The sequence below is a fragment of the Chelonia mydas genome, chromosome 6 (assembly GCF_015237465.2).
Source record: "Chelonia mydas isolate rCheMyd1 chromosome 6, rCheMyd1.pri.v2, whole genome shotgun sequence".
Lineage (NCBI taxonomy): Eukaryota > Metazoa > Chordata > Testudines > Cheloniidae > Chelonia > Chelonia mydas.
This window is the reverse complement of record NC_051246.2, coordinates 15,746,515-15,774,362: the sequence shown is the minus strand read 5'-3', so window position 1 is coordinate 15,774,362 and position 27,848 is coordinate 15,746,515. Positions and strand designations below refer to the sequence as shown.

Sequence of the window (27,848 nt, the reverse complement as noted above, 5' to 3'; positions counted from 1 at the left end):
TATTTGCATCCAGACTGATGGTTGACCAATGGAGCAATCTCAAGAAAAGCGACACGCCACCTGAACCCTGCTGGCCGGAATGCTTCTGTCTCCCACAGTCCCAGTTGTCCTACCAGATCCTGAACCAATGCAAGTCAACCAAATCCTGACCCACCTTTCCACTGATGAAAAGAATGGTCATCAGGCATTGGGGTTGTGCTTGTATTGGGGCGGGTGATGGGTTGGACCCCTTGGGAAGCCACCTCATGTTCTGAGATATCACTGAGTCTACCTATTCTGCTACCATAGGCCCCTTTAACCTGTCTTGCTGAGCCAGGCTCTTAAAACCTCCTCTAACACACACACAAGCAGGGCCACACCCAGCTGCAGATCAGCTCTGGGAAGACTAAGGGCATGGCTACACTTGCAGATATAGAGTGCTTTGAATTAAACCAGCCTTTGGAGAGTGCAGTAGGGAAAGTGCTGCAGTCTGTCCACACGGACAGCTTCAAGCACATTTGCGGCACTTGCAGCAGCATTGGGCAGTTATCCCAGCTTGCAAGTGACTGCAACGTGGTTTTCAAATGTGGGGGGGAGTGTGACAGGGAGTGTGTTGTGTGTATGTGGGGGGAGAGAGAGTGGGGTTTTGGGGGGGCTGAGAGCATGTCAGCATGCTGTCTTGTAAGTTCAGACTGCAGCAGACCCCCCCCCCCACCTCTCTCTCTCTCACACAGCATTCCACACTAATGGTTGCTTTGTCTCGGAGCAGATAAGCAGTCAGCTGTCAGAAACGGAGCTTTCAAAGGGCACATCCGTACTCCTGCAGTGATTCAAAAACAATGACAAGAGTGGCCACTTGACTTAAGGGGATTATGGGACGTTTCCGGAGGCTGATCAGAGCGCAGTAATGCAACACCTCGTCCACACTGGCGCTGCGGCGCTCCAGCGGGGGCACAGCAAACATTATTCCACTCGCCGAGGTGGAGTACCAGCAGCACTGTAGCTGCGAAGTCAGAGCGCTCTACATGCTTTGCCAGTGTGGAAGGGGAGTGAGCTAGTGCGCCCGGGGCTCCTTTATTGTGCTGTAACTCACAAGTGTAGCCAAGCCCTCAGCTTCAGGGACATGCTTCAGCACTCAGATGTCCACCTCTCTTGGAGTGCAGACCCAAAGATATATTATGAAATTCGCCCCCTCCCCAATGTGGAGAGAAGTGTACACACTTCTTACCCCCCCAGTTAGAAATTACAGAAACTGGGTTTAATAATAAAACAAATTTTATTAACTGTAAAAGGCAGCTTTTAAGTGGTAAAAGGGGTAACAAATAGAACAAAGGAGATTACTAAGCAAATGAAATCAAACACACAAACTAAGCTAGTTTCACTAAAGGGATTGGTTGCAAATAGTATTTCTCACCCTAGATATTGTTGCAGGCAGTTTGCAAAGTTTCTGTGGTTCATAGTTCCGGTTATATTCCATTTCAGATTGGACCCCTTTCTCAGTCTGGACTCCCCCCTTGCCTTCCCTTTGCAGTCTTTCTTGGGCAGACAAGCCATGGAGGGGAAGAGTCCTGTTTGCCTTCCTCCCCACTCATTTACATAAGGTGGGAATCCTTTTTTTCCCAAACTTGACCCCCCCCTTCCCTTACAGTGGAAAGTTATCAGAAGTCCCAGGTAATGTTTTAGTATCAGGTGACAAGACCACCTGACTCTGTAGTATCTGAATGCATCCGATGAAGTGAGCTGTAGCTCATGAAAGCTTATGCGCAAATAAATTTGTTAGTCTCTAAGGTGCCACAAGTCCTCCTTTTTTTTTTGTAGTGTCACTGCGTCCATAGAGTCAGTGGCAGTATGGAGCATCCACAGGAAGGCCAAGCTTTTCACAGTCCATTGTCCTTGCTGATGGGCCATCCGCCCTGTCTGGCTTTTCCATTGTTGTAACTGAAGTGTTAGCAGTGGGCGTCACCCAAAGTATATTCGTTGAAATACAGATATATAGTCAATATTCCAAACTTCAGATACAGAAGATACAGGCATACAAATTGGATAATCGATTCAGTAAATCATAACCTTTCCAATGATATCTCACATGAGCCATCTTGCATTAAGTATATCTCAGTTATGTCATATTCATGTCATAAGCATATTTTCATAAATAATATGGAATAACACGTCACACGGGGTGCCTGGGCACATTGTATCAGAGTGCCTGGCCAAGGTCTGGGCAACCCTGGGTCAGGAAATGCCAGAACCCAGCCCCAGTAGGGGAGCTAGGGTTGAGTCAGTGCTCCGCTGCTCCCCACAGTGAATCGTGCTGCTGCCTATCTGCCTGAATCTTGGCATCCTTTAACCAGCATGCCACCCCACTGCATCTGCCTCTTCAGCTTCAGCATTCTGCCATGCCAGATGTCCACCTAGGAGCCTTGGTCGGCTGGGCTCTTCTGGCAATTTTATGGACCAGAACTTGAAGGAGCCTAAAATTCCCATCCTCTGCAAGGACTTCCCCGAGCTTGTTGAGCTTATAGACAGGTCATTCCTATCTTCAGGCCCCATCATGCATCAGACAACCCATCTAGAGGGCATCAGCATTGGCAATCACCCGAGAGATCTGGCAGTTCAGGGTCATCTGCGCTTCGCATCCGCTGCTCATCCTTGGTGTCCCCGGCTCATTGCCCATCATCCCCAAATTAGCTGGCGCTTGCGATCTATACTTTTCTATTCCCTGCAGTGCCGATGAGCATGCCTTCCCAATCTAGTCAATGGCTGGTCGCATTCTGTGGCATGCTCCAGCCCCTGAAGGATCCAGAATTGCCAACCAAAGTTTCATTGGCAGTGCCTGGAATGCCTGCCGAATACGTAGAATATGTCACAGTATTTGACAAACAGAAGGCAGACACTCTACTTCCTCAGCACAGTGATGACTGCACAACTGACCTTCAGCCAGGAACAGGAGTTCCTTTTGGGTGCATTTACACCTTATCTGTACCTGAGCTGCAGGCCCTTGAGGAAAATCTGCAGAAGAGATTCATTGTCCCTTGACTTCCCGAGTGGCAGCACCTATCTTCTTCATGGCCAAGAAGGATGGCTCCCTCTCTTGTAGTGATTATTAAACCTTTAGCAAGATCACAGTCTGCAACTGATGCCCCCTTTCACAAATGAACTCCTGTAAAGACTCCGGGTCGGATCTTCACAAAGCTAGACTGGCATGGGACATACAACCTGTCAGAATCCAGCAAGGGAATGTGTGATTCTGATGGACCAGGGGCCAGCTCATGCCAAGGCCCTTAGGTCTCAACTGACACGGGTAAATATGTAGCTGGAACCAGTCTGGCTCACCCATGTGTTAGTATTGTTAAAGTAGGTATTAGAGTTATTAAAGTGTGTTGCTGATCCAATATAATGACAGGTTTCAGAGTAACAGCCGTGTTAGTCTGTATTCGTAAAAAGAAAAGGAGTACTTGTGGCACCTTAGAGACTAACCAGTTTATTTGAGCATGAGCTTTCGTGAGCTACAGCTCACTTCATCGGATGCATAGCATATCGTGGAAACTGCAGAAGACATTATATACACACAGAGACCATGAAACAAAACTTCCTCCCACCTTACTCCCCCGCTGGCAACAGCTTATCTAAAGTGATCCTCAAGTAGAGCCATTTCCAGCACAAATCCAGGTTTTCTCACCCTTCCCCCCCCCCCCCCCCCCAACACACACACACATACAAATTCACTCTCCTGCTGTCAACAGCCCATCCCCCTTTGAAACCCCTCTTTATAATGCGCATGATAATCAAGGTGGGTCACCTCCAGCACTAATCCAGGTTTTCTCACCCCCCCCACCACACCCCCCCTTTTCCAAAAACCACACACACAAACTCATTCTCCTGCTGGCAACAGCTCATCTTACAATGTGCACAGCAATAATCCAAGTTTAACCAGAACGTCTTGGGGGAGGTTTTGCAGGAAAAAAACAAGGGGAGACAGGCTACCTTGCATAATGACTTAGCCACTCCCAGTCTCTATTCAAGCCCAAATTAATAGTATCCAATTTGCAAATGAATTCCAATTCAGCAGTTTCTCGCTGGAGTCTGGATTTGAAGTTTTTTTGCTTTAAGATAGCGACCCTCATGTCTGTGATTGCGTGACCAGAGAGATTGAAGTGTTCTCCGACTGGTTTATGAATGTTATAATTCTTGACATCTGATTTGTGTCCATTTATTCTTTTACGTAGAGACTGTCCAGTTTGACCAATGTACATGGCAGAGGGGCATTGCTGGCACATGATGGCATATATCACATTGGTGGATGTGCAGGTGAACGAGCCTCTGATAGTGTGGCTGATGTTGTTAGGCCCTGTGATGGTGTCCCCTGAATAGATATGTGGGCACAGTTGGCAACGGGCTTTGTTGCAAGGATAGGTTCCTGGGCTAGTGGTTCTGTTGTGTGGTATGTGGTTGTTGGTGAGTATTCGCTTCAGGTTGGGGGGCTGTCTGTAGGCAAGGACTGGCCTTTCTCCCAAGATTTGTGAGAGTGTTGGGTCATCCTTCAGGATAGGTTGTAGATCCTTAATAATGCGTTGGAGGGGTTTTAGTTGGGGGCTGAAGGTGACGGCTAGTGGCGTTCTGTTATTTTCTTTGTTAGGCCTGTCCTGTAGTAGGTGACTTCTGGGAACTCTTCTGGCTCTATCAATCTGTTTCTTCACTTCCGCAGGTGGGTATTGTAGTTGTAAGAATGCTTGATAGAGATCTTGTAGGTGTTTGTCTCTGTCTGAGGGGTTGGAGCAAATGCGGTTGTATCGCAGAGCTTGGCTGTAGACGATGGATCGTGTGGTGTGGTCAGGGTGAAAGCTGGAGGCATGTAGGTAGGAATAGCGGTCAGTAGGTTTCCGGTATAGGGTGGTGTTGATGTGACCAAGAGATCCACTTCCTGGACACTACAGTGCTAATAAACGATGGTCACATCAACACCACCCTATACCGGAAACCTACTGACCGCTATTCCTACCTACATGCCTCCAGCTTTCACCCTGACCACACCACACGATCCATCGTCTACAGCCAAGCTCTGCGATACAACCGCATTTGCTCCAACCCCTCAGACAGAGACAAACACCTACAAGATCTCTATCAAGCATTCTTACAACTACAATACCCACCTGCGGAAGTGAAGAAACAGATTGATAGAGCCAGAAGAGTTCCCAGAAGTCACCTACTACAGGACAGGCCTAACAAAGAAAATAACAGAACGCCACTAGCCGTCACCTTCAGCCCCCAACTAAAACCCCTCCAACGCATTATTAAGGATCTACAACCTATCCTGAAGGATGACCCAACACTCTCACAAATCTTGGGAGAAAGGCCAGTCCTTGCCTACAGACAGCCCCCCAACCTGAAGCGAATACTCACCAACAACCACATACCACACAACAGAACCACTAGCCCAGGAACCTATCCTTGCAACAAAGCCCGTTGCCAACTGTGCCCACATATCTATTCGGGGACACCATCACAGGGCCTAACAACATCAGCCACACTATCAGAGGCTCGTTCACCTGCACATCCACCAATGTGATATATGCCATCATGTGCCAGCAATGCCCCTCTGCCATGTACATTGGTCAAACTGGACAGTCTCTACGTAAAAGAATAAATGGACACAAATCAGATGTCAAGAATTATAACATTCATAAACCAGTCGGAGAACACTTCAATCTCTCTGGTCACGCAATCACAGACATGAGGGTCGCTATCTTAAAGCAAAAAAACTTCAAATCCAGACTCCAGCGAGAAACTGCTGAATTGGAATTCATTTGCAAATTGGATACTATTAATTTGGGCTTGAATAGAGACTGGGAGTGGCTAAGTCATTATGCAAGGTAGCCTGTCTCCCCTTGTTTTTTTCCTGCAAAACCTTCCCCAAGACGTTCTGGTTAAACTTGGATTATTGCTGTGCACATTGTAAGATGAGCTGTTGCCAGCAGGAGAATGAGTTTGTGTGTGTGGTTTTTGGAAAAGGGGGGGTGTGGTGGGGGGGGGTGAGAAAACCTGGATTAGTGCTGGAGGTGACCCACCTTGATTATCATGCGCATTATAAAGAGGGGTTTCAAAGGGGGATGGGCTGTTGCCAGCAGGAGAGTGAATTTGTATGTGTGTGTGTTGGGGGGGGGGGAAGGGTGAGAAAACCTGGATTTGTGCTGGAAATGGCTCTACTTGAGGATCACTTTAGATAAGCTGTTGCCAGCGGGGGAGTAAGGTGGGAGGAAGTTTTGTTTCATGGTCTCTGTGTGTATATAATGTCTTCTGCAGTTTCCACGATATGCTATGCATCCGATGAAGTGAGCTGTAGCTCACGAAAGCTCATGCTCAAATAAACTGGTTAGTCTCTAAGGTGCCACAAGTACTCCTTTTCTTTTGATCCAATATAATATCTGTATCCAATGTTCCAAGGTAACAAGTGTTCGCTCTGTAACTTTAACGCACCAGACAGACAAGAAGCATTACCAAGTATGAAATACTAGCTTGTCACAGGCGGTGTTCTCTCTTGCCCAACAAAAGAAGTCCCATCAACACCAGAGGAACTGTTGTGGAACATCAGAGGACAATTACTTTGTTGATTGCTGCCCCTTTGCCCCCCCACCTTGAAGAAGAGACCAGCAGAAGGGGAGAAGGAATAAAAAGCCCTAACAAGGAGGAACTGTGTCTGCTGCTTGGAGTCTGAGGAGTGGGAAATACTAAGCATAAGCAAAAGATCCCCACTGGTTGGCCTGGATTAGCCCTAAGGGCATAGAGCTTGCTTATTATAGAAGCTTCTATTACCTTTTGAAACTTAGGACAGGAACACATTTGTGTGTACATTTACCTGCTTTAACCTTGTAAATAACTCTATTTCCTTTGCCTAGTTAATAAATCTTTAGATAGTTTATTTTAGGATTGGTAAGACCCTTTGTTTTCAGTTTAAACCGATTTTTATTGAAAAATTCCCAGGTTTTAAAAATAGGATTATTCAGTTTTTTCTGATTTTCACTCTGCTTTTGTATCATTCAAATATATAAAAAAATAACTAGTTTTATTACAAAAATACTATACATTCCATGAGCTATATGTATCACGATAATACATTAGTCTGTGTGTATATGCAAAGCTGCCTGTTGAAGTAAGGCTATGTATTGGTCTAGAAGATACAAGCAAAGAGGCACACACATAAGCTCCGAAGTGCGTGTGCATCTGAACGTACTGATGAATCTCACACCCACCACCAGGTACATGTGTCAAGCTGTTAGCAGATAACGGTTTAAAGATCTGACGCACTAAAATAGGAAGAAAACAAAAATCTATCAGAATATGTTTCAGAACACAAGGAAGTATTCGAAAGTTTTAAAAAAAGAAACAGGAGAAAAGGATGAAGGTGAGTGTATGTGCTGCCGATTGTGAGGCCCAATTATTAAATGTAAATATTTAAAGACTAAGTCTACAGTAGTAAACTGTTTGTTCAAATAAAAAGCTTTATTTGGGGATTAGAGAGATATTGTTTTCTTAAACTCAGAGGTGGCCTTGGGTTTTGAGTTCTGGTTTAGTTCTGCAGCAAATCACATTGATTAACAGAATTCAAAGCATTAATCCTCAGAATACTTTTTCCCCCTGTCTTTCTGTCCACCAAAATAAACCCTGATATTTACCCAGAAAAATTAATCGTTTTTTTTGCACTGATTTTCACCTGTTTTTGTTGTTGTGGTAATAAATATTGATAAATCCTTGGGAAAAATTAAATAAAATAAAAACTGAAAACAAAAGGCCCCAAGGATTGGCTACAAGCATTGTCTTTGGTGTGAGATCTAAAGTGCTGTTGAGCTGCGGTAAGAGACTGGTCCTTTGGGACCGGGAGTAACCAGAACACTTGTGCTTTTTTTGTGTAGAGGACCATCTATCACAAAGGCAATCTTACCTAGTGGCAAGATAGAGCAGAGGACCCATGTTAAGGCTGTTATAGTGCCTGAGACGTTCACACTTGATATTTGGTTGGTAAAATCTAAGTCTAGAATTCACAGACAGTTTGGGGTTTGTGCCCTGCCTCTTAGCAGTCTGCCTTAGGTTGGTATTCACGCTCCTCAGCCACTGCTGGATGACAGGATGAATGGCATTTTGAACCAGACATGGCCATTTTGACTATTTGGTCGTGTCATTTGGTCTATGGCACACCCCCACTACCTTCCAGCATTTCACGAATGATGTTTTCAGAGACATCCTCAACCAATTCATGATCATCTACTTATATGAAAGACTCATTTTTTCAGAGAATCAACAATTCCATGACCACCCAGCGCACACTGTTTTTGAGTGGCTTCGCCAAAGTCAACTTTATGCAAAACCTGAGAAATGCAAATCCCTGCGCCTTTTTCTCTCTGAAACTGATTCCCACTGAGAGAAACTATGATGTGGGACAAAGAACTGCTGGTTGTCTGAGCTGCCTTTGAGGAATGGAGGCACCTCCTCAAGGAGGCCTAAGGCTCTGTCCAAGTCTGAGCTGATCAAAGAAATTGGAGAAATGCAACAACTCAACCAATGTCAGATTTGCTGGGCTCTTTTTCTCTCCCAATTTGACTTCATGGTTACGTACTGTCCAGGGACTAAGAACGGGATGGCAATGCCTTGTCACACAAGGATGAGTAGCGTGAAGTGGAGCAGGAAGCTTTCACCACTGTCATTAAACCCTCCCACTTTTGTGTGCAGGAGCCTCACAGTCACTTGATGACCACTTGCCACCCCTTGCTTACAAGTGACCTGTTTGCGGCCTCAATCTGCTGGAATCCCCAGATTCAAAGTTTCATCTACAACACGACCTGATTTATTGTGGGGCTCGTCTCTACATGCCCGAGGGCAGCTCCTGGCTTCAGGTGCTAGAGTTATGCCATGACTCGCCCATGGCTGGACATTTCGGCCCATTTAAAATCTGGACCCTAGGTACTTCTGATGGCTGATCTTATGAACGGATGTTAAAAACAACGCTAGGTCATGCAACTTGTGTGCCCATGGGGAGATCTATAAGCCAAGTCAAGCCCATGGGCTTCCCCCAGCCCCTCCCCACACCTGTGTGTCCTTGCTCTACCCTCTCAATAGACTTTATTGTGGAGTTACCGTGCTTCCAAGGGCACTCAGTTATACTGACCATCGTGGACCTCCTGACCAAGCTGCCTCATTTTATTCGCTGCCGCGCTGTGCCATCTTTGATTTCCTCTGCCCACTGGCTTGTCTCCTGATCACTGCTGCCCTCTGATTCTGCTCTGCCCACTAGGCCAGACTCCTGCTCTGCCCAATAGGTTGCACTGCCTAGACCCTAGTGTGTGACGGGGGGGCTCTGATGCCAGCAGGGTGTGCTGAGCTCGGGGGTGGGGGGGGCTCTGATGCTGGTGGGGGCTACTCTGACACCAGTGGGGTGCTACTATGCTCGGGGTGGAGGGTTTTCTGATGCCATAAGGGGGTGCTGTGCTCAGGTTGGGGGCGCTTCTGATGCCAGTGGGGTGGGGGGTGGGGGTGGGAGATGGGAGGTCAAGATGCTATTGATGTCAGTAAGGTCTGCTCTGACACTGGCGGGGGGCTACTGTGCTTGGGTAGGGGTGAGGGCTCTGATGCCAGAAGGGGGTGCTGTGATGAGGTTGGTTGGGGGTCTCTGATGTCAGTGGGACATCTCTGATCCATCTCCCACTGTGATTCTCTCAGACCCAGTGCCCTTGGAGGTGAGTGGGGGGTCCATGCTGCTCAGACACCATAGCACCCTCCACCTGTGCCAGCCCCTGACAAGGCCAGGCATGAGTCTCATCCACTAACGGGTGCCCCTGCTGGATGGCAGGGTGGCAGAGCCCAGAAGGACAGACGGAATGGACAGGCCTTGACCAGCTCCCTCCCCCAATAACAGACTCTATCTTCTATAAAAACACCTTTATTTATAATACAAAACCCGCGTGCGCTGGTGCTGGTGCCACAGTGTTGGGGCCCCCGGGGCCAGGCCCCATGGCAGCAATGAAGGGGCAGGGATGGGCAGTGCCCAGGGATCACCAAGGCATGGCGACCTACAGAACCAAATGGCCCAGAGCAGATATGGAGGAGTGCAGAAGAAGGCCCAAGGGAGGGACGTGGGAGCAGGGAAATGAACAGCAGAGTCCCAGGCCCAGCTCTGGACCCTCTCACCCCAGGCCTGGGGGCGGGGGAGGGGCAGCTCCAACCTTCCCAAGCCAGGGGCCCAACTCCCACCCTCTCGCCCCTCCCACCCCCCCCCCCCCAAATCCAAGTCCTAGACTGCAGAGGCTGGCTTGGACCATCTCATCCCCTCACTCCAAGCCTAGGGCCAGGAGGGGCCAGCTACCACCCTCGCTCCAAGCCCCAGGCTGCTCCGACCTTCTCACCTCCCACTCATAGTCCTAGGCCAGGGGTCCAGTTCTGACCCCAACGCCCCACTCCAAGCCCCAGGCCAGGAGCTGGACTCTGATCCTTCTCCCACCACACACTCCGGGGCCAGGAGGCCTGGCTCTGACCCTGTCTTCCCCCACCCCACACTGAGCCCCAGTCCAGTGGTGCCAGTGGTGACCCTCTCGCCACAGGTCAGGGGACCAGCTCCTACCTTCTCTCCCCCAACTCCACCCTGAGCCCCAGACTGGGGTGGCTTCCCTGATCCCATTGACCTCCCACCCAGAGCCCCATGTGGGGAGGGGGCCAGTTTTGAATCTGTTCCTGTGCCTACTGTGGAGTGGCAACTCTGACCTTCCCCCCTCCGCCCCAGAGCCCCCTGCCAAGGGGGCCTGGCTTTGATCCTCATCACCAAGAGTGCGAGTGAAGCTCTCTGATGCTAATGGCCCCCACCCCACACCAGGGGGCCAGCTTTGATCCTCTTGGCCTCTCCCCTCACAACCCCACACCAGGGGCGGGGGTGGGTGGACACTCAGCTCCCTCACCCCACCAGTTCCCCTCAGCACCATACCCAAGGAACTGTCTCCTTGCTCCCCATCTCACAGGGCAGGCTCTAACTAAACTCCCACTCCCCCTGATTGGGGAAGACACTAGCCGCAGGAGTCATGCTCCCAGGTGTCTGTGCCCCACAGTGCTAGCAGCGGGTCGGTGCCCAGCAGGATGCCCACCCTGGGGCTGGCCTCACAGTCCATGCCTGGTGCTGGCCCCAAAGGGGAAACAGGCGTCCCCGTGCTCAGTGCACACTCAGGCTGGGGGTGGTGTGAGGGTCCTGGATCCCCTGCTCCCGAAAGGTGACCTTTGTGCAGGGGCGTTCTCGTGCTGGGATGGGCAATGTAGCAACGTGATCAGGGAGGGGGAGGCCATGCTGCTGGGGGTGTGGCTGCAAGCCCCCTCCCTCCTCAGTCCCAGCCGTTGTCCTTCACCATGTGTGACATCTCAATGATGAACTTCCCCTCCTTGTACTTCTGGCTGGTCTCGAAGGCCTGTTCCTGGGGGAGGGGCGAGAAAGCGGAGCGTCTGAGCCAGCCCCGTCCTCTAGGGCATGCTCTTCTCCCCAGCAGAAGGCACTGTGACCCCAGGGAGGGGGAGGAGCCTGCACTGCCGAGACCCCTCAACAGGAGGTGCTATTACCCCAGGGAGGGGGAAGCCTGTACTGCCCTCCTCAGCTGGGGACACTGTGACTCCAGGGACAGGGAGGACCCCACACTGCTCAGCCCTGCCCTGCGCAGCAGGGGGCATTGTGACACCAGGGAGGGGGCATAGTCTGTACTTTCCCAGCTGGGGGTGCTATGACATGGGGGGATTCCTGCAGGGTTGGAGCAGTACTCACATATTTCCACCCCAGGGTGGTCTTGCAGCTCTCACAGAAAATGTCGGCCACAGAGTGGAGCCCAGTGAGCAGGAGGCGCTGTTCAGCTGGCCCGCAGCCCACGTTAACCCTGGCACCAGAAAGAGGAGCAGCATGGGACAAGGTCACATACTGCCTTCCACCCCCAGATCCCCACAGCCCTGCCCCTGTGGGGTAAGTTCCCTCTAAGCCGCGCAGCCGCCCAGCAGTCTACCAAGTGTCACACACTTCAGGTGCCCCTCACCCCACTGCCGTGCTGCTCCTGCCCTCTGCCTTGGGTTGGACCCCCTGGCCAACTGCTCTTGGGAGCCTCCTGCTTCCTGTGTAGAGAGGAGAAGGGGAGGTGGGGACACTGATGTCAGGGTGTCCCCCTCCCCCTGCCTATGTACCCCATTTCCACAGAGCCGGGGAGGGGACATGACAGAGCTCAGGAGTGGGACATGGGACAGAGCTTCCTGGCAGTTGTTGCTGTGTCTGAACAAGCAGCCTGGTGACTGCAGATCTATTTAAAGGGGCAACATGTCTCACACACCACACTGTGTATGTGTCTCTCTCTCTCACACACACACCCCACCCTGTGTGGCTCACATACACACCACACTGTCTCTCTCTCTCTTTCACTCACACACACATACCACTGTGTCTCTCACACTCACCTCCCAACACATACTTGTATTGTTGTTGTTGTTCTTGATACTTCCTTCAATGCACATATATTCTCTGTAATTTTATTCCTTCAAAGTGCTGTTATTTTAGTTTCTGGACTGGTCTATGTATTTCATAATTTTTATTTCTCTCTTAGGCTTAAATTTAATTTTTGAGTAGTGAGTTCTAAAATGCCTAACCTGTCTTGGCTGGAGTAATTATCCCTATGGTAACTTTTAAAATATATACATCTGTTTTTTGTTTCTACTGGTGGCAATGCACATGCACATTACTTCAATACTGGTGCACATAAAATTCATTTCACACATGGATGGAAAAAATTAAGGGGAACGTTGCTGGGGGGAGTGGGGGTTGAATTCAGCTGCCAGGTCAGCTAGCAGCTGTGGGAGAGTGTCGTGGTGCCCTAGCAAACATACAGCCCATACAAAACCAGGCCGTTCAGGCTTAACCCCCAGGCCCTGCTGAGATCAAAGCACAGGAGCCCAGGCCTTCCCGTGTGCTGGGCCGAGCTCCATACACAGCCACACTCCCATGCTACATACGCACAGCCAGAGCAGCCTCAGGCATTCAGACACCAGGCACTGGATGCCAAAGCAAATCAAGAGCGTGTCTTTTAAATATTGTCTGGTTTTGAGCCAATATTGGGTTCTATTTACTACCCAGCTGGCACCCTTAGGGACCACTTGCCCCAGCTTTTTTCCCTCACAGGAGAACGTGGAATGCCCATTAAAAAAAAAAAAGGGGGAAGCTGAGCTCCTCCCAGCACTCCAGAAGCTGGGGCTTTAAGAGAAACTACTGTGCAACTTGACACCTCTGAGGTGAAGTGGGACGGGGGCTGAGCTGGTGTCTGCGCTCAGGGCTCACTCAGGTGGGGAAAGAGAGACCCATGAGTCTTGCAGGGGGACAGGAGTTCAAGGGGGCAGAGGCTGTGGGGGTTTGGGATGGGATGGGCTCAAGGGGGAATCAGAAGGGGCTGACTGGGGGGGCAGAGGCTGTGAAGGATTGAGGGAGGACAAGGTCCCATTCCTCCCTCATTCTCTCCCCACATGAGCTACTGCCAATGCCTGCCTTTCTCCCCCTCCCCATACACCTGTGCACCTGCAGGGAGAGCACAGATAACTGGGGGAAGAGCCACAGAAGCTCCTGAGTCCCTGCAGGGCAGCTGGGGCTGGCTCTGGCCAGCTTGCAGGGGGATCCCAAGGAGATCGCTGTGGCCCTATTGCTGCCCTCCTGAGACACTGTCCCTGCCCCATGGGCCCAGGCAGGCTCCCATGCCCCCCGCTGCAATCTGGCAACCTGCCCCATAACCACAGCTGGGATGAGCAATTAACCACAAGCCTGACCCACTATGCATGGTGCCCTAGAGACCCTCAGAGCTCACAAATGGCAGCCAGCATTGGCATGCCCCAGGGCCAAGAGAGCTCTGCTGCCCCCATCGTAGCCTGCCCATCCGAGCCACCTGCCATCTGGCCCATCTTAGCCCCTATGCTGGGGTCTCTAGCACTGTTCCCTCTAAGCTGTGCGCGCGCACACAGATCCTAAACCCCGCGCACACAGCGAAACACCGCACGCACAATAATTTGCACAGAAGCACAAAAATTTGCACAGAAGAATTTTTTTGCGCACACAGCCTGTCAAAACTTAGAGGGAACATTGGTCTCTGGCAAGAGGCGTCTCTCGGAGAGCCAAGCTGCAGTGCCATGTGCTCCCCGGGCAGCCTGGTGCTGCAGCCAGCGCTATGCCTGCCTGCTCATCCATGAAGGGAGCAGGCCAGTGTCCAGCCTGGACAGCTGCAATGGGGGACCCATTGCTGAGGGCTGGGCAGTCAGCACCAGTGTCCAGGGGATTAAGGAGGATGATCTAACAGGACCTCAAGACTGTCACCGTGACAAAAGGCAGGCATACACCCACTTGCTGGATGTGGCAGGTGCTGCTTCTTTGGCCAAGGCCTCCCCCTCCCTACCCCACATCCAAGGTTTCCTCTAATCTAGGCTGAGCAGTGACTATTCCCCTTCCCTGCCTCACTGGGTCAGATCCTATCATGGGTGAGCAGCTGTGAGAGCCTGGCTCAGGGATGTGGGGCAGAGTTGAGTCTCATTGATGCACTGGAGACGCTGCAGATCCCCAGTGGCTTCATAAAGAGCCTGAATGGGAAGGGGGGACTAGCTGGGCCTTGGTGTGGAAAGCTCTGGGGATGAGCAGGCTCCCAGCAGGGCCCCATGGAACTCTGTCTGGGACAAATCGAACTCACCCAAGGGTCCCTCCAGCCATCAGCCCACACCAGCGTGTGAGACAGTGCCACCATGTGGTCAATGGTAAGAGCTGCTCCTAGATCAGGGGTGGGCAAACTTTTTGGTCTGAGGGCCACATCTCGGTATGGAAATTGCATGGAGAGCTGGCTAGGGCAGGGGATTGGGGCACAAGGTGAGGGGGGATGAGAGCTCCAGCTGGGGGTACAGACTTTGGGGTGGGGCTGGGGATGAGGGATTTGGAGTGCAGGAGGGTGCTCCGGGCTTGGATGGAGGGGTTCGGAGGGCAGGAGGGGGTCTCGGCTGGGTCAGGGGATAGGGGCACTCGGGGGGGGGTGAGGCTTTGGCTGGGCATGCAGACTCTGGGGTGGGGCTGGGGAGGAGGGGTTTGAATGTGCAGGAGGGTACTCCGGGCTAGGATCAAAGGGTTGGGATGGCAATCAGGGCTGGGGCAGGGGGTGGGGGCATGGAGAGGGGGCTCAGAGGTGCAGGATCTGGGTGGCACTTACCTGAAGCAGCTCCTGGAAACAGGAGCCCATCCCGCCTCTGGCTCCCATGCAGAGGCAGGGACACTAAACTTTGCGCACTGCCCTGTCCGCAGGTACCACCGCCGCAGCTCACATTGGCCACGGTTCCCAGCCAATGTGAGCTGCAGAGCTGGCACTTGGGACAGGGGCAGTGTGCGGAGCCCCCTGGCTGACCCTGCTTCCGGAAGCCATGCAGAGCTGCTGCATGCGCAGAGCGGAGCAAGGCAAGCCCCTGACCCTGCTCCCCAGTGGGACCTTGTGGGACGGATTAAAAGGTCTGATGGGCCGGATACATCCCGTGGGCCATGGTTTGCCCACCCCTGACCTAGATCTGATGGCATCACTAGGAGTCTCTGCTCCTGGGGGAATTCTGCACCACTGTGGACGTATAGAATTCATGTATCCCACAGTCTTTTTTTTTCCCCGCAGAAAATACATTTCTGCCCAAGACATGCTACAGTTCTGCCTTTAGTCCACCAGAGGCCACTGTGGGGCCAGAACAATCAGCAGCATGAACGCAGCCAGCTGTTCTGGCACCACAGCAGCCTCTGGTGGGCAAAAGGCAGAACTGCAGCACTTCTGGGGCAGAATGTATTTTCTGTGGGAAAAAAAATTCTGTGCGTGCCCAGTGGTGCAGAATTCCCACAGGAGTAGAGCGAGGAAGGCCTGGGAGTGGCCTGCTAAGAGCAGGGAACAGAGATGACTTTATTTTGGGACCTTGAGAGTTTTGTTTTGCACACTGATGTTAATAAATCCAGCCCCTAAGGAGGGGTGGCTGAACAGAGAGCAGCCTGTTTGTAGCATTTATTGAGGAGCCCTGAAGACGGGAAAGTGAGGCACGCTGCTACAGAGCCTCCCCTGGCCACAAGGGGGCACTTGGGAGGTTGCTGACCCTTGCTGACCCTGTAACACCCTCCCAAAGGGTGGCATTAACAACCTTGCCCATCATTAAGCAAAACTGTGAGAACCAGCTAGCAAAGAGGGCATTTCTGTTGTTCCCACAAAACAAACTGGTCCTAGCCTGATCAGTCTCTGATGCAAAGCAGACAAACTCATAGCAGTGAGAACCACGCAGCTGCACTACTGAGCCAAGGCAGCAAGGAGCCATCATGCCATCCACAGCCTCAGACAGCAGCCAAACCACGGCCCTAAATCCTTAGGGCACGGTCTGTCCAGCTCTGCCTTCTCTCTGCCGTGTCATTCAGAGATTCCAAGGCCAGAAGGCACTGTTGTGAGCATCTGTTCTGACCTCCTGTATAACCTAGACTAGAGAACTTCCCTGAATTAATTCCTGTTCAACATAGAGCAAATTTCTTCGAAAAACATCCAATCCTGATTTTAAAATGGCCAGGGACGGCAAATTCACCAGGACCCTTGGTAAGTTGTTCCATTGGTTAATTACCCTCACTGTTAAATATTATTTCCTTATTTCCAGTCTGAATTTGTTTATCTTCAGCTTCTAGCCATTGGACGTTATACCTTTGTCTGCTAGCCCAAAGAGCCCTCTAGTCTCACGTTTTTGGACCAGAGGTAGGTACTTCTTGAGTGTGATCAAGTCACCCCTTAACCTTCTCTTTACTAAGCTAAATAGATTAAACTCCTGGAGTCTACCACTAAAAGGCAGGTTTTCCAATCCCTTAATCATTCTTGTGGCTCTTCTCAGACCCCTTTCCAATGTATCAACATCCTTCTTGAAATGTGGGCACCAGAACTAGACACAGGATTCCAGCAGCGGTCACACCAGAGCCACATACAAAGATACAATAGCCTCTCTACTCCTGCTCGTGATTGCTCAGTCATGTTTGGTCATTGGCCATGGCCACCCGTAAGCCAGGGACCAGACAAGGGAGAAGGTTCCTAGATACTTCTATGTCAATAGGCATTGCTGTTGGCAATGGGATGGCCCATTGGCTGAGTGGTAGAGGTTGTGATCCCCTGCCAGAGTTGACAGTGGTGTGGCTGTGGTGGATTTTCATCACCTCCCCATTACAATCCCAGCCCCTTGCTGGGATCACCCTGGAGTGGACTGACAGGGAGGACCCTGGGCTTGGAGATGAGCCAACCCATATGAGACATCTTTGGGGAGAAAGACCCCTGCGCAAGAAGTTTTGGAGATGGGGCCTTACTGCCAGCTTGAGCAGGGAATTGTCTGCTGGGGAACAGTGCCAAGACATGGGGTGTGGTATGCTCTAGTGCAGCCCAGAGAGTGAGGCACATTGGGGCAGGGTTATACATCACCATGACAACTGCTGTTATTCTACCCCAGGACTCACCACCAAGGAGACTCCATTCCAGAGACTCCACCTTTGGAATGGGGGGGCCCCTCCTGCCTCTGAGTTCAGATGCCAACAGTCACCCTCTCCTGGGTCATGTAGAACAGTGATGGCTTAAATTATCAGCTCTTTGGGGCAGGGACCATCTCTGGTCTGGGTCTGTACAGCGCCTAGCACAACAGGGTCCTGCTCCAAAGCTGGGTGACCAAGGCACTACTGTAATACACCTAATCAATGATAAGGCCTGCTAATATAGCTCTAGCTGCTGCCTGCTCCCTTCTGACTGGCTGCAAAGTCCCCACCCTCCCACCCCCAACCCGTACTCTCCCCCCCTTGTAACTGATGGAGTGATGGATCACAGAGGGGCACTCACACAGAATTGAACAGGTAGGCTCGGCCATGGCTCCCCTGGAAAGACTGCAGAGACAAAGGACAGGAATTATACCCTGCCCCCCGCCCCCGGCCAAAAAAACCCCAACTCTGGCCCCCACCATCCACCTTCATTCACTGCCGTGGGGAAGTTACAACACCCAGGGCCTGGCTGGGCACCGATAGGGCATTGCCATGGGCAAGATTGGCAGTGGCAAGGCATGGCTGTGAGGAAGCTCACAGTGGTGGGGTCCTCAGCTGGGCACCAGCAGGGCACAGCCCTGCGGAACCTCACAGTGCCGGGGTGCATGGCCTTGGAGAAGCCTGGTGGCTGGTGCAGGTCCCTGGCAGGCTGGAGTGGCTATACCTTGGAGATGAGCTCATCATGCTTGGCCAGGTGGGCCTGGCAGTGCACACAGCTGTAGGTGCGGTGGCAGTGTGGCAGGTAGCTGCGGAAGGTCTTGGTGGGCAGGCAGGCAGCAGGCGGCCCTGGCTCACAGCTGGGCATGACAGGCTGGAGGGCGATACCCTGGCGGGGTGGGGGGGCGGGCGCTGTGCACCCCCCACACAGTCGGTCGCAGGTGAAGCAGCGAAGCAGGTTGGCTAGAGCCGTGTTTCAGGGTGGGAAGAGTTTGGGGGGGCTGCACAGCCAGGGCCCCCCCAGATGAGAACCAGGCCGAAAGGGGAGTCACCTGCAGAGAACGAGAGAGAGGAGGGCAATGAATCAGGGGGGTCGCCCCTATGGCCTGCGCTCCCTCCGCTTGGGAGACTGGGAAGAGTGCCCTCTGATGGGGAAGGGCCCCCCAGCCCTCAGTGCCAGCTCTCTTATCCATCCTGCGCTGCCCCCCCCCCCCCCCCCCCAGGAAGCACCCCCCACTGGAGCTAGAAAGGAAATGCACAGTCCTGGGGAGCCAATTCTCCGGCTCGCCAACCTACGCCCCTGTGCTGGGGACAGCACCCCTTTCTGGGACAAAGGGTTGGTTCTTGTCATGTGGTCTCTTCTCCCATGCTGCTGTCACTGCTGGATGAGAGCGCCCCATGCTGGGACAGACCCATTCCCACCACTGAGCCCCAAGTCTCCCCAACTCCCAAGCCCAGCCCAGAGACAGTGCCCCATGCTGGTCACTGCCCAGAACTGCCTTTTAAAAAACCCATGCCTGAGTTTGGCACCAGCCTGAGACAGCCCTCAACTCACTGCAGAAGTGTCACGCTCCCTCCTCGCTAGTGGACAATGGGCTCACAAACTGGGGTGGCCCAGTGCCAGAACCCCACAAGGTCGGTCCCCTCTTTCCCACCCAGAAAATAACGTAAAGGACCAGAGGGGGGTGTGAGGTGGAAGGTGACACCTGCGGGAGGGGGAGGGTTCCCAGGGATCCGCTCCCCGCAGACAAGGGAAATGGAGGAGGATCTGGCTTGGGAAAGTTGCAAGTGGGATGGGGGGCGGGGGGGACTGGGCTCTCTCGTCAGGGGCTGGATTGATGGATGATGCACAGGAGGGGAGAGACCCAGGCTCCGTTTGCGGGGCCAGCCGCGGCGGGAGGGCAAAGTTTCTCCGAGAAGCCCTTTGCGCTCAGCCCCCCCGTCCGCCGCCCCTCACCTTGAAATCTCGTCCCAAGAGCCCCGTCCGTCCGTCCCGCGGCCGCTCCTCCGGCGGAGGGGGAGCACCCTGGGGCTGTGCGGGGCGCAGGGGGCCGGCTCAGGGGGCCGGGGGACCGCGGCTGGGGGGCGAATGGGGCCCTGGGGCTCGGGCTGGAGCCGTATGTGGCTGTGTGTTGTGGCACCGCATCATAACATTGAGTCATTCCTCCCCCCCCCCGCCCCCGCTACGTCAGAAAGGGGCTGGGAGGTGCGGGGAGGGAGGGAGGGGGCCCGGGCCACTGGGGCTGGGCTGCGGGAGTGGGGGGCGCAGTGATGGGAGGGGGGTGAACATGGGGCAGGGGTGGAGCGGCGGGGGGAAGGCTCAGGGCCAACAGTACCCCGGGATGCGCGGGGGGCGCACAGGTAATAAATCATGTATTGCGCCTCTGACGCAGGGAGAGGGGAGCGAGAGACAGCTCGGGATCACGGGCTGCAAATCTGCATGCTTCTCAGGCCAGCGTGCGCCCCCCAGCACCCAGGCCAGGGATCCCCGCTGCACAGAAACTGCGACCTACCTGGCTGGAGATACCCAGCGCATTAAGAGCCCCAAACCCTGACACCCCAAATCTGTGACAGCCCCAAGCCCTGTCCCCCTGATCTCAATGCCCCAAAGCCTGGCACGCACATGGCATGCCGCTCCCACAAACACTGACACCCCTTGATCTCACTGCCCTAAACATTGGCACCCACATGGCATGCTGCTCCCCCAAACATGGGTACACCCTGATCTCACTGCCCCAAACACTGGCACCCCCAATCTCACTCCCGCAAACACTGGCACCCACATGGCATGCTGCTCCCACAAACACTGGCACCCTGTGATCTCACTGCCCCAAACACTGGCACCCACACAGCATACTACACCCCCAAACACTGGCACCCCAATCTCACTGCCCCAAACATTGGCATCTAGATGGTATGCCACTCCCCAAAACACTGACACCCTCTGATCTCACTGCCCTAAACACTGGCACTCACATAGTCTGCTGCTCCCCCAAACACTAGCACCCCCAATCGCGCTCCCCCAAACACTGGCACTCACATGGCAAGCCACTCCCCCAAACACTGACAGCCCCTGTTCTGTGACAGCTCCAACACTGATAGCTGAATCTGCAACATCCCCAAACACGGACTCAGTTTTTGCTCCCCCAAACAGTGACTGGATTTGTGGCCAATCACAAGTCACGGGAGCCCTGATCTATGACACTCCAAGTGGTGGCCTTCCCAATCACTACCAAATACAGTAGCAACATTGGCTAATGGTTGCCAGGTATCTGGCATCTCATGTGACACTCCAGCATCAGGCACCCCCCGCCAGCCCTCCCTGAATGTCATGCACCTTCTGAGAGGCTCCAGTAGCAAAAGGCTTCAGGCAGCTGACCCAGGTGGCAGGGAGAGAAGATGGGTTGGGGGAGACTCAGCAGGCTGCCTAAGCCAGAACCCTGCCCCACAGAGACCTCCTGTCCTCCACAAAGCCTACCCTCCAAGAGAGACACCCCAGCCAGACCCTGGCCAGAAAGGCCCAAGCCAGAGCCCAGCCCCTGCAAGAGAGCCCCTCCCCCACCAGCATCTGCCCAGCTACCTCAGCACTCCCAGATCTCTCAGCACCCACCCAATTTAGGCTATACCCATCCCCTCAGCCACCCACCAGCACCTACTGACTTAGATGCACCCAGAACCCCCTGAGCAATCCAGCCACCCACCAGCACCCTCTCCTCATACACACCCTCATACACCGCTCCAGCCTCGCTGCTGCTAAGTTTTGTGTGGCTCCATGTCCCAACCCCATTATTGCTCGGGAAGGGGGTGTCGACCATGGGCTGAAGTTTACAGCCATGTGCGCGTTATTTGCATATATGCAAATCAACCCTTATATGATTTGCATAATATGTCACTCTTGCGGCTGTGTAAAGCTGGGCAGCCGTGTGGCCCTGACACAGACCTGCCCCCTGGGCTGCAACCGGACCCTGACACTCCAGGTCCCAGATCAGAACCGTTCTCCGCATCGTAGTTTGGCCTACATTTGGGAACTTCATCTCCCAGCAGGACCTGCGCTCATCCGCCGTTCCAACGCCCTTTTTCCGGATTCGGCCTACACAGGAGAACTACATCCCCCAGCAGGCAACGCGCCCCGTCCCTGCACTTCCGGGGCTGGCCATTTCTCCCGTCAGGCACTTTGCCTTCCCCTTCCGGCTCCAGGCCGGAAGTACGCGTGGTCTTGGGTCTGCCGGTTGGTTGGTTTAGCGCCAGGCAGCGGCGGCGGTAGGTGGGTGAGCGACTCTTCTGGGGCCCGGCTGGGTTTGGCCCCTCCTCGGCCCGCTCCCTAGCGCCTTGCTGTTGCCATGGCGACACCCAGTAACGCCCTTTGCTGCCTGTAAGCCCGTGGTGGGCAACACGTGGCCCCTCAGGGTAACTCGCTGGCGGGCCGCCCGCAGCTGCCGGTGGCCGCGGTTCCCGCTCCCGGCCAATGGGGCCTGCGGGAAGCGGCGCGGGTTGCAGGGACGTGCTGGCCGCCGCTTCCCCCAGTTCCCATTGGCCACGAACAGCGGCCACTGGCAGCGGTGGGTGGCGGTGCCCGCGGACGGTCCGTGTAAACAAACTGTCTGGCGCCTGCCAGCGGATTATCCTAAGGGGCTGCCTGTTGCCCACCACTGCTTTACGGCGGGGGGCGGCGCCGCCATGCCCAGTGGGACCCCTGGGCACACCGCAGGCAGGTCGCGGGGGGTTCTGGGCACGAGAGGGGTGTTGCCGCCATTCTCCGGGAGGTGGAGGGGGGTAGCGTCATCATTCCTTGCCGGGGAGGAGCCTGGCCACAGTGTGGGGGACACTGCTGCCATAGGAGGGTGGGGGTGCTGTCATTTGTATGAGTGACGCTGTAGTGACTCCTGTTCACACAGTGGTTTGTTTTCCCATATGAAGCTGCAGTGACCAAAACTGTCTTGCCTGGGGCAGTGTCTAGAGGGCGAAGCAATAACATCCCGGCTCTGGTCTGTTTCCATGGCCATTGTCTCCGTGGCCCAGTGCCATGGCCTGACAGCCTTGGTGCTCTTTGGTGTGTGGTTCCTGGGGGCATGGTAAGGAATATCGTTTAATTAGTGGAGCTCCAGAATAACCAATTGCATCAGAGTGTGGGGAGTGGGAACCCTCCTCTCATCTATATATAATAATGGCTGGGTCTGTGTGACAGTGAAGAGCACCGTAGGGAACAGAGCCCTCTACCAGCTCCAGATAGGGATTGAGTAGAGTAGAACTGGGGAGGCTGATGGGAGAGCATTATACTCCCTGTGATGTGACCTCTTTCCTTGTGTTTGTTTCAGGCCTGTACAGGATAGAGATGGCAGAGGAGGCTGGGGATGAGAAGAAGCAGGTGGCAAAGTTTGAGCTGGAGCGGGAGACGGAGCTTCGCTTTGAGGTGGAGGCCTCGCAGACTGTCCAGCTGGAGCTGCTGGCAGGCATGGCGGAAATCTTCGGCACTGAGCTGACCCGTAACAAGAAGTTCACTTTTGATGCTGGTGCCAAGGTGGCCGTGTTTACGTGGCATGGCTGCACAGTGCAGCTGAGCGGCCGCACTGAAGTGGCTTACATATCGAAGGACACGCCCATGCTGCTCTATCTCAACACCCACACAGCCCTGGAGCAGATGCGGCGGCAGGCAGAGCGCGAGGATGAGCGGGGGCCCCGAGTCATGGTGGTGGGACCTACGGATGTGGGTAAGTCGACAGTGTGCCGGCTGCTGCTGAACTACGCTGTGCGGCTGGGGCGCCGACCCACCTTCGTGGAGCTGGACGTGGGCCAGGGCTCGGTCTCCATTCCTGGCACCATGGGGGCACTGTACATCGAGCGGCCTGCTGACGTAGAGGAGGGCTTCTCTGTCCAGGCCCCCCTGGTCTATCACTTTGGCTCCACCACTCCTGGCACCAACATCAAACTCTATAATAAGGTGAGCAGTGGCGGATCTGGGGGGGTGAAATTCAAGGCAGCCAGGGCTCTTTCCCACACACACAGATGTTTCTGGAGACACAGCAACCTTTAATGACCAAAGCATCTGGTTCTCAGAGAGGGAGGAGTAAAGTAGGCTGTATTTGTAAATGTATTCTGGTCCCACTGGAGAAAAGGGTAGGCGGGCACCTTCTCCACAATCCAGAGTATTTTGGAAGGAGAATGCCAATGTGCACACCCCCCTCACACCAGGGGATGGCACAGGCATCTCCATCCTCCCTGGGCTAGACCAATCCAGCAAGATGAATTCACATATGCACACTTGTCGGTGGGGAAGGGCAGAGACTGCCCCATGCGGAGACTTTTTCTTAGGTCTGAACTCACATGAATAGGGAGTTGGGGGACCGATCCAAAGAAAAAGGAATTACTGGGAGTAAAGGGCTGACATTCCCTTGTCTCCCCACCCCACAATCACCTCTGGCCCTGCTCAGCTGCATTTTCATCATCTAGTCTGGAGGAAAGGAGGAGAGTGTTGCTTCCCCTTTTATCTTCTCCTACCATCAGTACTCTTTAATCTGTTTTGTGCTACCTTGGAAGGAAACAGGCTTGCATCATGGACTGGAAGTCACGGCTCTCGGGCCAACTCTGCCACTGACTTCCTGTGTGACCTTGGCAAGTTAATACACTTTCACATAACACAAGAACCCAGGGTCACCAAATGAAATTGATAAACAGCAGGTTTAAAACAAAATAAGGAAGTAATTCTTCAAACAGTGCCCAGTTAACCTGTGGAACTCTTTGACAGAGGACATTGTGAAAGCCAAAAATATACCTGGGTTTGAAAAAGAATTAGATAAGTTCATGGAGGTTAGGTCCATCAATGGCTTTTAACCAAGATGTTCAGGGCCACAATCCTATGCTCAAGGTGTCCCTAAGCCTCTGATTGCCAGAATCTGGGACTGGACAATGAGGTGGATCGCTTGGGATAATTGCCCTGTTCTTTTAATTCCTTCTGAAACATCTGGCACTGGCCACTGTTAGACAGGATACTGGGCTAGATGGACCATTGGTCTGACCCAGGATGGCCATTCTTAAGTCACTTCCATATCTGCAGAATAGGAACAGCAGTGAAACATTTGCATGGTTTGAGATGAACACTGACATTTATTAATCCAAGATATAAATATTGTCCAAATACAGAGAATCTTCTTAATTACATGTCCTTGCAGGTAGCATATTATCTTGACTGAGATAAACCTTTATTAAAAAATAGAGCTTGAAAAGACTTAAGATGGAAAAAAAAAACAGTGAATAAAAAGGATATTCTGTTTAATTATTTGGCAACTTCTGTGTTAAAAGAGCAGAGTTTAGCATTTCACACCTTCCTGTTCATTAGGGGTGATGCTAATACTGTCTCTCTAAAGCAGCAATAACTATCACTTGCTATATTTCATTGTAGACACAAACCTACATTGTTTTTCTGAATCTCTGTGTTGTTACATACCTTCTGACTGTCTCCCGCACGACAATCAGCAAATCTCTCCTCTTGTGACCTCAGATGTAGAGGTCTAGAAGAAATGATCAGTTACCTTAATGACCATTCAGTAAGCAGGGTGTAAAATGTCCAATCTGATTAGCATTCTAGAAGCAAATAAATGCACTGGTGCTTAATAGTTGTCCAAGTAACCAAACAAAATACAGTTATTTGTATCCCTTGCCTCATTGGTTAAGGACAAGACACAGTTTCTTGATGGAGAATGTCTCTTATTAAGCTGGGCTCTGCCATGCTTAATTTGCCATGCCAAGATATCTAAAGCGAGATGCTTGGACAGAAAGAGATTTGCATTTCCATTTCTCCTCCACTGAGTAAAATGTCAGTGTCAGGGCTGCTCAAGGGCAATTTATATGTGATCAGGCCACCATCTAGTCGCAGCCTGCAAAGGATATAAGCCCCACCTTGAGAAAGGGAAAGACCATGGGTGGAGCCACTTCAGATACTGCAATTGCCATGCACCTTCCTTGGGTTCCAATTAGCCATGCTGCTTCTCTCTACAGATCACATCTCGCTTGGCTGACGTCTTTAACCAGCGCTGCGAAGTGAACCGCCGGGCTTCAGTCAGTGGCTGCGTCATCAACACTTGCGGCTGGGTGAAGGGCTCGGGGTACCACGCCCTGGTGCATGCTGCCTCAGCCTTTGAGGTGGATGTGGTGGTAGTGCTGGACCAGGAGCGCCTCTACAATGAGCTGAAGCGGGACCTCCCCCATTTTGTGCGCACAGTGCTGCTCCCCAAGTCGGGTGGGGTGGTGGAGCGCTCCAAGGACTTCCGGCGGGAGTGCCGGGATGACCGCATCCGTGAGTACTTCTACGGCTTCCGGGGCTGCTTCTACCCCCACGCCTTCGACGTCAAATTCTGTGATGTCAAGATCTACAAGGTGGGGGCTCCCACCATCCCTGACTCATGTCTGCCCCTGGGCATGTCGCAGGAGGACAACCAGCTCAAGCTTGTGCCAGTGACGCCGGGCCGTGACATGGTGCACCACCTGCTGAGCGTCAGCACTGCTGATGGCAGTGAGGAGAACATCTCCGAGACCGAGCGTGGGCTGGCTTCATCGTCGTCACTGGGGTGGATGTAGATCGCCAGGTCTTCACAGTGCTGTCACCGGCACCTCGCCCACTGCCCAAGAACTTCCTGCTGATCATGGACATCCGCTTCATGGACCTTAAGTAGGCGCTGCACCGGAGCAGAAGAGGTGGAGTCAACCAGGCCTATAGTGTCTCCTTTGTGGACAGAACTTTTACCAATTGAAGGGGGTGGAGACTGCCACACAGACTGAATCATTTGAAACCAGTGTGGGAAGGGGTAGAGGCTGCTGTCCAGATCAAACCGTTGGGAGAAACCAAAGTGGGTCAGGTGAGGTTTGCGGATTAATTTGTAGACAGAAGCAGGGAGGGAATGTGGGATTAAATGTAACTGTAGATGGTTCACTGCCTACATCCTTCTCTAGGTTCTCTTCTCCTCCTTAGATTTCAGTCCCTGAAATCTGGACCCATTGTCCCTTTTACACAGCCAGTGCTTCATGGGCCTCTTCTTGTAGGAGAGGATCAATATTGTTTTATATTTTTGTAATTTTAATAAATTTCCTGGTATTTTGCTGGTCTCTAGTGACAGTGGATGAATTTTGTGTAACCTCCTGCAGTGTGAGAGAGGGATCTGCAGGGCACGCACACAGGAGGCACTGCTGGGGCTTGGAAAGGGGAATTTCAATGTGATGCCCACAGACAAAACTGGACAGATTGGAACAGGGCCACACGAAGTACCCTGGGGCACTTCAGTACAGTGTGGATCATCCCAGGAGCCAGGCTAAGAAGAACCAACAATTTCATTTTCTAGGTCCTTCATCTCTCCTGTGCTATGGAGATGTCTGCTGCACATTGTTGCCAGCTTGGATCACCAATTTCTCTAATATTCCAACAAATAACTTCACACTTCCCCTTATCCATCGAATGAGCTCCCTATAAACATCTTCAGCATTTCTCCTTCAATTCCCTCCTTAAAGCTCACCTGTGCTGTAATGTGTACAGCACCCATAGCTGGGCAGCTGGCATCCCGTGACTGCTCTTTGTGATCATTTTGTTGTCTCCCCACCCTTCCTGTTACTTGTACTCAGCTGTTGTCTCATCTTATACTTAGAGTGGTAGAGTTGTTCTGTGTTTATACCACACCTCGGCCCTCATCTGTGACTGGCTGCTACTGCAATAAAAGTGGACAGTGGTTTTTACTGGGTATGAAGCCAGGAATTTTCCAACCGGAAGGGGAAACCATGGCAAGGAACTGCTGCTAGTTGGTGGAACTTCAGGGTAAGAGAGGGGAGAAACAGGTTTGCAAATGAAGAAAGCAGGGAGGAAGAATGTAATGCTGGAGGCTGCATAGCAGGAGAGAGGGGTCCTCCTGGAAAGGATTGTGGGAAGAAAAGACTGTGAATTTTGGGTTGAGGAATTTGGGTTGTCCTGACATCTCTAGCCAGGAGGTGGCATTGTTGATTAAACCCATATAGTGACTTCCTGTCAAAAGCAATAATGCTCCACTGATTAATGTGATTCAGTTATCAAAGAGGGTGAATTAGTGGGGAAAGGGACAGACCTAAATTTCCCAGTTAATTAGCACGCTGTGATCTGAGTTAATGGCACACACCACACTCAAGCTTTCACTTTTCTGTGGATCAAAAATTTCTTCACAAGTCACAGGTCAGGACAGGTCAGTTGCTTAGACAGATGCACATCCCAGTTGCCAGAGATGTTGAAAACCTCTTGTGTCCTGGATTGCATCAGAACTGCTGCCTCAGAGGTTCAAATTCTGCATCTCCCCTTCCCTGATCACCAGCCTCTTTAACTTTCTGGAAGTGCTTT

At 52.6% G+C, this 27,848-nt stretch overlaps 2 protein-coding genes across 5 annotated transcripts; one reads left to right on the top strand and one right to left on the bottom strand.

Moving 5' to 3' along the window:
- Positions 1–9,891: 9,891 nt before the first annotated feature.
- On the bottom strand, positions 9,892–21,574 carry YPEL4 (yippee like 4). 4 transcript variants are annotated; one of them, XM_037899335.2, is made up of 5 exons: positions 21,444–21,574; positions 18,231–18,555; positions 17,868–17,911; positions 11,762–11,870; positions 9,892–11,420 (listed from the first exon to the last, which is right to left on the bottom strand). In XM_037899335.2, the coding sequence occupies exons 2-5, from the start codon at positions 18,369–18,371 to the stop codon at positions 11,331–11,333; spliced, it is 384 nt and encodes a 127-aa protein (XP_037755263.1). In that variant the 5' UTR covers positions 18,372–18,555; positions 21,444–21,574; the 3' UTR covers positions 9,892–11,330. The 4 variants fall into 4 exon arrangements, with proteins under 4 accessions (XP_037755263.1, XP_037755262.1, XP_043404250.1 ...); XM_037899334.2 differs by lacking the exon at positions 21,444–21,574 and adding an exon at positions 21,228–21,424; XM_043548315.1 differs by lacking the exon at positions 21,444–21,574 and adding an exon at positions 20,841–21,139.
- A 507-nt stretch (positions 21,575–22,081) lies between these two features.
- On the top strand, positions 22,082–26,599 carry CLP1 (cleavage factor polyribonucleotide kinase subunit 1). Its single transcript, XM_043548314.1, is given in 4 exon segments — positions 22,082–22,211; positions 22,819–23,441; positions 25,496–26,032; positions 26,035–26,599. Coding segments are annotated over 4 exon segments (1,326 nt in total). The 5' UTR covers positions 22,082–22,180; the 3' UTR covers positions 26,170–26,599.
- Positions 26,600–27,848: the final 1,249 nt, after the last annotated feature.